Here is a 9,302-nt window from a genome sequence, read left to right as displayed (position 1 = left end):
TAATAAATATTTGCATAATTATCAAAGTAATGTATATCATATTGAATAGAATTTAGTTTAACAAAATGCGAGTACAAATTCAAGAACAGATGAATACTCAAAAAATAAAAAATAAAAACATGTATAAATGTTCAAGAAATTAACTAGTCATGCTCATCATCTAATCAATGTACATATTTATTTATATTACATGCATATTAAAGATTATTCCACTCATTCAAAAAATATAGAACTAAAAGGAATATCAAAGAAAGACTTGAAATACATAAAAGATTAGGAGGATCCTATTAAAGATTGTTAGGAGAATCTATAACAAATATACGAAATATATTGAAAAACAACCTAAAACAGCACAAAATAAAATATTTCAATACATAAAAGAAAATCAGGTTTAGTCTCCTAAGTTTAGGGACTAAGACAACTATTTTTCAAAATAAGGACCAAAACAAATTTTTATCAAAATTAGTGGACCAAACTATAAATACATAACCATGCTGAAATTTCACCCCTAAACCATCCATAATTCTGTTTAGAAATGAACCAGGTACCGAACTATAATTTTTTTAAATTTCAAGGACTAAAATATAAATTCTTAAAACTAAGGGACCAAACTAAAAATATTCCAAATCAATTATCAAAATAAGATTTATCATCCTTAACCTCATAATCAAACTGCCCAAAATCCCAAAATACATTTAGGAGTCAAATTATAATTGTCCAAAATTTAGGGACTAAACTATAATTTTCATAAATCAAGGACCAAAATAAGATTTTATTATCTTCAACCTCAATACCATTCTGTCCAGATTTTCTAGCAAAGCTAAAATGAATTTCTTAACTCATAACAAATCAATTAAACAACTTAACTCACAAATTTTTATTTCTAACAGCACACCCAAAATCAATCACGTGACATTAAATCTCTAATAATCATGAATCAATTATAACAACATAAACTTCAAATCCTTATAAACTCTAATCTCTTCTTTAATCCTTTCAAAACAAATCATAATCGAAAGTAATATGAGAGGGAACCACTTGCTACTTTCACCTTTCCTAAACCCAAAAACTCAAGATCAAAAACTGAAATCCTTGGTTTGATGATGGGAGGATCATAGTGGCCACAAGAATTAGAAGAGAGAAAAACAATTCTCTTGCAAATTTTCAAGTTGAATGAAAATTTAATATACATTTAGATATTAATAGTTTGCAAGCCAATTTATCTTAATATACATATACATATTAAACATATTATTATAAAATAGTGGAATACATGTCAGAGATCATATCACACCCGAAGGTGATCAAATGACACTTATAAGTGACCAGATGATACCCGAAGATGATCACTGTGGAAGGATCAGTCACCACAAGCTGATATCTCTCTCACCAACTAGTTAAACAAAATATTATGTTCACATAAGCTAACTATTATCCATTAGCATGAAGTTACTTACAAGTTCTATTTCAAGGCATAATAGATATTTAAATGATTATCAAAGCAATGTATATTATATTGAATAGAATTTAGTTCATCAGAATGCGAGTGCAAATTCAATGATAAATGAATACTCAAAAAATAAATGAACATATATAAATATTCAAGAAATTAACTAGTTGTACTCATCATATAATCAACATACATATTTATTTATATTACATGTATATTGAAAATTATCCCATTCACTCAAAAAATATAGAACTAAACGGAATATCAAATGAAAGACCTGAAAATCCTATTGAGAATCATTAGGAGAATCTAAAACAAATATACAAAATATACTAAAAAAGCAACCCAAAACAACACAAATAAAAGATTCCAATGTATAAAAGAAAACTAGGTTTAGTCTTGTTGAGGATGATTTTATGAAAATTAGAGGACCAAACTGTAAATACATAACCATACTGAAATTTCACCCATGAACCATCCTTTGTTTCTATCAAGCTCTGTTAAGAGCTTTCCATTATGAGTCATATGATTTGTACAACCGTTGTTGATGAGCCAGTTTTCTATGAATTTATTTGTGGCTAAACATGATACCACAAACAAATGCTCCTCCTGATGTTGATCATTGGCAACCTTGGCTTCAATTTGTTGTTGTTGAGTCTTGCATATCTTTTCTATGTGCCCTAACTAACCATACTTAAAACAACGTGCATCAAGTCTCCACCAGCATTTATTCTGAGGATGATTGTTTTTTTTTTTTTGCAGGGAGAGCAAGGAGGAAAGCTTTGAGTATTGCTGGTCTTATTGCTTCTGGTGTTGAATGAATAGCCTCCAAACTTGTTGTTCTGTTTTTTCTTTTTTATGTTTATACCATTATGGTTATTTTGGGATTTGACCAAAAATGCATCCTCTACAGTTCTTTCTTACCTCATCAGCTTCCTTTGCTCCTGTGCTTGTAGTGCATTCAACAACTCTGCCAAGGTAATGCTTGAAAGATCTTTGGAGTTTTCTAAAGATGGGGTTGTTGTCTCCAACTTCTTTGGAATTGTTACTAGAATTTTTTGAACAATTCTAGAATTAGAAAAATCAATGCCAAGGAGTCTTATATTGTTAACAATAATAAGAAGTTTGTTAGAATATTCCTAGATTGTTTCTGATTATTTCATCTTTTGTAACTCCAATCCTTGGATTAAGTTCAACACTTGCATCCCTTTGATTCTATCGTTTCCTTCATATTCTCCTTTTAGAAAATTCCAAATTTCCTTTGTTGTTTTCAGAGTCATTATTCTGTAAAAAATGATGGGTAAAATTGTTGCAAACATAGTTGCTTTTGTTTTTTTTGTTCTTTGCTTCTTCTCTCTGTGATTTTTTATTTGTGCTAAAGTTGGATTGTTTAACAGGATTGACACTTCATATATTTGTTCAACTGCTTCCCATAGATCAGATCATTAGCATCAACATAGGCTTCCATTCTAACAATCCATACTTGATAATTGATCTCATCAAATAATGAAGGTGCAACTACAATAAATGGCATTTTTGAGTTCATATTGGTTATGTTGTTTTTAGATGATAAGTATTTGAAGATTGTGTTTAGGCTCTCTCAATCTCACAAGTTCCTTAAGAAAATCAGCTCTGGTATCAATTTGTTGTTTATATTGAAGAGAAAACAAAACTTTTTTTTATTGCAGATGCAACAAAACACCTACTTTATTGAATTTCAATATGTTTATTTATACAATAAGGAAAAACAGAATTGCAAGATATTCTCCAAGCATATCTGATTTTCTGTTACATAAAGGATAGCTATTAGAATAGCAACAGTGTTGAGATTTTGCTTCTAGAGTCATTCTTGGTCAACAATATGCCTGAAGACTTTTTCACTTTCTTTTTCTTCTATTTTTAAGTGTGACAGAATGCTTTCTGCCTTAAAATGATAAAACGGGAGGTTTAAATCGGAAAAAATGCTGGATAATGTTCTTGGTTTTTTCTTGATATGATTTCATACAAATTATCCACACCCTTGCTCCTTGACTACTCACCTCCTTCAGATCCTAGTTATTGTAGAACACATGATCAAATAAATCATGCAGAAAACAGTCGTTTCTCCTCTATTTAACTGCATTTTAATGTATGAAATACATCAGAAATCAAGAATCCCAACATTATTAAAACATTTCAGAGACTAGAAGTAGGCAATTAATTATCAACTATCAGAATTTGGAATTCTGTTCACTATTCTGCTTCCATTATCCGTTTAAAACATAGTTGCCAGCTTGGGGACCAACTTGGAAAAGAACCTAGATGACTTGACCAGATTTGAATTGAGTTTGAACAAATTAATCGAGTCACTACAAACCTGGCCGTGTCCACCAGGTTTTACCAAGTCAATGTATTTTTTTTCTCAACTTGAAACTCGGTCTGGATCGAGCTTTGGGACAGAGGTTTCCTATGATCAACTCACTGAGCCAGCCAGTTTAATAACTATGGTTTGAAGGGATGGAATTAATGTAATTCATCTTGACAATTCGGTTCTCTGTCCATTGCTAAACCTTTGTGCTGAAAATTGGACCATCAACAGAGTAAACTAGAGGGATACAGGGTGTGTAAAGGCCTAACTTCTTTGAAGCTACACTTGTGACCTAGGGAGCACACAGAATATGGAAACATTGAATGAATGCACATAAAAAAAACACTAAAAAAGCTGTTATTTAAATTGACTTTGGATTCATGAAGTGATGAGCCTCATAGAAACAAGTATTTCTTATTTATCATGAATGTAAGGTTGTGAGATTTCAGTTCTGACAGACAAGGGACTTCTCACAGTATGCACTCCATCAATCCATGTGATGCTCCCAAAAAAGTATCCTGTGTTCACCTCGTAGGTTGTGCTGACCGTCACGCTGAAGGTGATCTTCTTAGTTGTATGGTTGAAGACCAAGACATGAGGTTCTACTGACACACTGCAGCAAAATGGAACCTCAATCACAACTCTATAAATGGAGTTGGAGGCTCCTACATTGGTAACAGTTCTGGTGAGGACGACGGAATTTCTAAGATTTGGTATGGTTATGGAAGGCAGGTTAATGTTCAAAATGGATGGTCCTTCAGTGGGGCATACTGTGGGCTTTCCTGTGAGCCTAGAGATAGCAGTGTTGTTGTAGTCCATGGCACAGAGGTAATTCACGTAGTCATCTGTGCCCATGTCATAAACCAGGCCTGGGTCTGCTGCGCCATTTGGATTTGCAATGCCTCCTCCATAGTCAAATGGATCGGCCAACTTTTGGGGAGATCCTTCAGCAAATATTGGAAAACCTGAAGGATTATTTATCCATGCTGCATCAAGATTTCGAAGATTAAATACAGTCAGAGAAACCTGCGTAGATAGTGTCGTAATTGTGATCAGATTACTAAGACAATTCAGACTGCCAAGGGTAACAGAATGGATACCAGTTGTGACAATTGCAGATTTAATTGCTGCTGGCGACCAATCAGGATGTATTGCTTTAAGAAGAGCCGCGATGCCTGAGACATGAGGAGTTGCCATTGATGTTCCTGAATGCATGACATATCCACCATCCTGGAATCGATCTAGAGGCGAAGTAGCAGCTAAAATGTTCACCCCAGGTGCAGCTATATCAGGCTTGCCACACAGAAATTATCAGATTATGCAACACAATGCTTTCGAATTATGGTCAAATACCTTAAACATGGCCCAAGTTGTAACCTGCAACTTGCAGGTAACATGGACATATGACTGAAGACATAGGACTTATCTAACTTGAATAGAAGGATAAATAAGACAAGCTGCATTCATTTTAATTTGTTTTTAGGATACCGACACCCTTTAATTTGAAGAAAAAGGTTATGAATTCTCCTGATTATTTCTAATTTCATGCTTAAAAGGAATGAATTTTTATGAAACTTGTTCCCAAATGATTAGTCATTATCTTTAAGCTCAGTTAAGTTACGATGGAAAACATTCTGCAGGTCATTGATTGAAGTAATGTTACCTTCAGAATTGCAGGAGCAATTGAATTAGGCCCTCTAGATGAGAAATGTGCCACCTTTGCCAACACAGGCTTGCCCACAATTGTTTTAGAAGGGCTCAACTTTACAACAGGGGACCTGCATATTGCCAATCAAACAGACAGGGTCTAAGGATCAAAAGAGATCCTAGTTATGGTAATCATGAATGATGGCGATGTTACCTCGTAGACCGGATGTAAAACAGAATCCGTGTTCCAATCTCATAGTCGACTTCAACGCATGGGAAACCATCAGTGCAGGGGTACAAGGCTTCACTGGGATTCTTAGCAACAATCAACCCCACTCCACCTGCTTCCTTCACAACTTCTGAAGCACTTCTTACAGCGCCAGGATTCATTGAGGTGAAGCAGAGAACCACCTTTCCGGCCACCATAGAATTATCAACTGAGAGAAATTGACAGACACTGCAAGGAAACCAGGTTGGACAATGAAATTTACTTCTGTCAAAAAAGACATTGCATTTTGTTATGAGCCAATGAATCAAAATACCCTGCAGAGTTGGGGTCCAGTCCCTTGGCCTCTGGATAAATTAAGCTTCTGAAACCAATTTCCTTTCCAGAATATATGGCTTGGCCCTGCAAGATTTGTGTGAAAATTCAATGTTGTAGCCTGTTCTGAAATCATCGGTTCTACAGTTAACAATTGAACTTTGAAAGCAACGGTTTTAAGCTCGATCCAAGGTGCTGGTTGAAATGGTTAAAATCTAAGAAGTAGGAAAAGCTCCATACCAGGAAAGTCTTATTGTTCCCAAGTGTTATAGGAGTAGGAAAGGCTCGATCCATGCTGCTGGCTGCAACGGTTAAAATCCAAGGAGCTGTATTCTGCACTGTCTGAGCAAACGGTCCATCATTCGCAGCTCCACAAACTACAGTGATTCCCTTGGCCACAGCATGAAAGGAACCTGTAGCTATGCCATCACGTTCATCAATATCTGAAAATAAAGGAATTGAAGACCCAATGGACAGTGATAACACATCAACCCCATCATGTATGGCTTCATCGAAAGCTTTCAATATATCTGCAGAAGAGCATTGTCCTCCAAGAACATTCCAGCAAACCTTGTATATTGCCAACCGAGCACGAGGTGCACCACCTCTTATAGTTCCAAGTGCAAGGCCTTTGTAGCTAACATTGTCTATAAAAGTACCAGCTGCAGTGCTAGCTGTGTGAGTCCCATGACCACTTGCATCTCTTGGGGAAAAGAACTCCCTGTTCCCAGATGTGTTCAATGGCTGACCATATTCAGCAAGAAATCCTTCAACAAACCATCGGGCTCCGATAATTTTCTTGTTGCAGTGGCTTTTAGCCTTAAAGCGCTTTCCGGATTCACAAACACCTTTCCAGTGGGATGGGATTGGTCCAAGTCCTTTGTCACTAAACGCTTTAGCCTCCGGCCATATTCCTGTTTGCAGCAGATTACTTCAGAATATACCTTTAATGAACATGTGATAGACAGATTAAGAAACATCAGAGAGAATTACCTGTGTCAAGAACACCTATGATAACTCCATCACCCATGCTGCTGTTATGAAGAGTATTGACAGGAGAATGAGCAGATAGGCCTAGGAAATCCCAACTCCTGGTTGTTTGTAACCTGTGAAGACTGTTTGGTATAACTCGAACAACGCCGGGCAATTCTGAAAAGGTTCAGTATATCAAAACATAGGCTTATATAACAAATGACAATCTAATGGCTCGCTAGCACTAGAACACGATCATATCATTATTGATTGCATTAAATCAAAGTGGGGAAACATAAATGAGACAAAAGGTAATGTTTGTTTGTGCAGCTACCGGCAACTTTTTGAGCCTGGGACTCTGACAACTTGGCTGCAAACCCAGAGAAACCATGTTTGTAGCTGTACACCATCAATTCTGAGGCGATTTCCTTGCTGCAGAATAACATTGACTAGTAAAACACAAGCAGTTCACTATGATTTTGATTCACAACTATCAAATAAAGCTTACCATACCTCCCCACAACACTAGCAAGCAAATCATGATGTGAATCTGTTTTTAGCATAGGATCATCATGCTGCTTTCCTCCTAGATAAACAATATGAACCTGCTTGAATAACACGAGATTTTATGGATTAACTTGTTCATTGTCTTTGAAAATTAAATTTAACATGGAGGAACAGAAATCTCCTGCAGATTCTTGAAGGGCTTACTTACATTGCTAGTGGCCTCCACCTTCGTGATCATCAAGATGACTTGGCCACAGAGAAAGAGAAGAAGACAAACCAGAGCACATATTAGTCTTGGTTTTCCCATTTTTTTCTGCCAAAGTTTCTGAAAGGGGAAGACTCAAGCTGCTAAAAGATATAGAACTTGGAACTAGAAAAAAATAGAAATATCTTGCATTGCACCTTAAGCTAAATACCAAAAATAATGAAACTTCAATGCAATTTTGCAAGAAATGGAATCAGAGTTGGTAGACCAGCTAGCTATATTCTATCAAGATGAATAGTCTATGAGCAGAAGTTAACATCACTTACCTTTTAAGCCCTGCTAGTGGGAGAGCGGCAAGCTTTTATATGGGGTAAAAAGCAAAACGAGTGCACACCACTCACTTTTTTTTTTAACTTGAAGCTAACCACTTCTTGTGTTGTTACGGAATTTGAAACAGTATCTACTTAAGTATTGGTTTATTTTGGACACCAAAAGCCAAAGTCTTCCACACCAATACAAAGGCAAAAACATGTATTACGTAAACTCAGTCTAGCTCGATGGATTGATCAGAACCTTCAAGAGAGTTAATCTCCTAGATTAGTCATGAATTGGCTAAGGAGGTAAGCCTAACAAAGTAGCTGTCTTTTTATAGCGTGACAATTCATGTGCCTCTTGGATTAGTTTTTAGTATAGAAGTGCAATTATACCAAGAAACCTTTTTATTTCTCAACATGTGAATGGTCATTCTCAAAAAATGAAGACAAGTGAAAAGCTTAGGAGATTGGACATTTTGGTTCCAATATAGCTCATGGTTTTGTTTTCTGTGATGGATTGAGAAGAGAAATTCTTGAAGATAGTTATGAACATCCAACGTGATACTTTGAATTTATCACATCCTTCTTAAAAACTCTTGGGTAAAAGTACATATTCATCCTCCAATTATCATCCAATTCTCTATTAGGTCCCCAAACAAAAACAATTTCCAGTCAACTCTTTCATCTATCAGACATTTCCCAGCTAACCCTCACCTTAGGACTTTTCTGATTTAAATCATAAGACATAAGAACATATTTGTCTTAAAATAACCCAGATAGCGGGGTTCAATGGGGGATCCAATTGGAAATTGTTTTTGTTTGGGATCTAGTTGGGAACCACATGATAGTTAGGCAACAAGCATGTTCTTTACCAAATTTTTTCCTAATTTTCAAGATTGTTTGTCTTGAAGGATACTTGGATATTCCAATAACATGAAAAAATGCCAAAAAAAAAAAATAATAATCGAGTTAGGCATGGGTATGTGATGCAAGAGTACAGAACATTTGTGAAAATAGATTGTTCCAATTGTATCATGTGAAAAGTTTACATCCTGAAGCCCAAAACAAATTTGTGCATGCTAAATTAGGTAGAGAAGACCGTCAGAAAATGCTTGGAATATTATATTTTAATTCGAAAGTACTTCTGTTATTTTCATGTTTAATTTTGAATTTTTCATCTTTAATTTTATATTCTATTTTATTTCTGTCTAGAGATTCTGATTTTATATATATATATATATAAAGGTCTGTTTTATACTTTTTAAAGCTTTCGTATCTTTTTTTTTTTTTATCATGCAATAATTGGAGAATAATAATGA

At 35.2% G+C, this 9,302-nt stretch overlaps 1 protein-coding gene across 3 annotated transcripts; it reads right to left on the bottom strand.

The window, feature by feature from the left end:
- Positions 1–4,140: 4,140 nt before the first annotated feature.
- Positions 4,141–7,980, bottom strand: LOC118042481 (subtilisin-like protease SBT3.6). 3 transcript variants are annotated; one of them, XM_035050172.2, is made up of 10 exons: positions 7,673–7,980; positions 7,471–7,562; positions 7,292–7,389; positions 6,979–7,134; positions 6,226–6,899; positions 5,987–6,072; positions 5,659–5,901; positions 5,461–5,575; positions 4,898–5,090; positions 4,141–4,783 (listed from the first exon to the last, which is right to left on the bottom strand). In XM_035050172.2, the coding sequence occupies exons 1-10, from the start codon at positions 7,769–7,771 to the stop codon at positions 4,212–4,214; spliced, it is 2,328 nt and encodes a 775-aa protein (XP_034906063.1). In that variant the 5' UTR covers positions 7,772–7,980; the 3' UTR covers positions 4,141–4,211. The 3 variants fall into 3 exon arrangements, with proteins under 3 accessions (XP_034906063.1, XP_073267832.1, XP_034906064.1); XM_073411731.1 differs by lacking the exon at positions 7,673–7,980 and having other exon boundaries at positions 7,466–7,562; XM_035050173.2 differs by lacking the exons at positions 5,659–5,901; positions 5,987–6,072; positions 6,226–6,899; ... (2 more) ...; positions 7,471–7,562; positions 7,673–7,980 and having other exon boundaries at positions 4,898–5,080; positions 5,461–5,573.
- Between the last annotated feature and the right edge of the window lie 1,322 nt (positions 7,981–9,302).

This window comes from Populus alba, chromosome 1, assembly GCF_005239225.2.
Source record: "Populus alba chromosome 1, ASM523922v2, whole genome shotgun sequence".
NCBI classification, from domain to species: domain Eukaryota; kingdom Viridiplantae; phylum Streptophyta; class Magnoliopsida; order Malpighiales; family Salicaceae; genus Populus; species Populus alba.
The sequence above is the reverse complement of the archived record's forward strand: the minus strand, read 5'-3'. Positions and strand labels throughout refer to the sequence as shown.

Excerpts from the sequence above, each read along its gene's own strand:
- LOC118042481 (XM_035050172.2), bottom strand. The coding sequence starts at position 7,771 with ATGGGAAAACCAAGACTAATATGTGCTCTGGTTTGTCTTCTTCTCTTT. Across the intron at positions 7,563-7,672 it reads AGGTGGAGGCCACTAGCAAT|GTTCATATTGTTTATCTAGG; the intron begins GTAAGTAAGCCC and ends TTATTCAAGCAG. Across the intron at positions 6,073-6,225 it reads GGAACAATAAGACTTTCCTG|GGCCAAGCCATATATTCTGG; the intron begins GTATGGAGCTTT and ends CAAATCTTGCAG.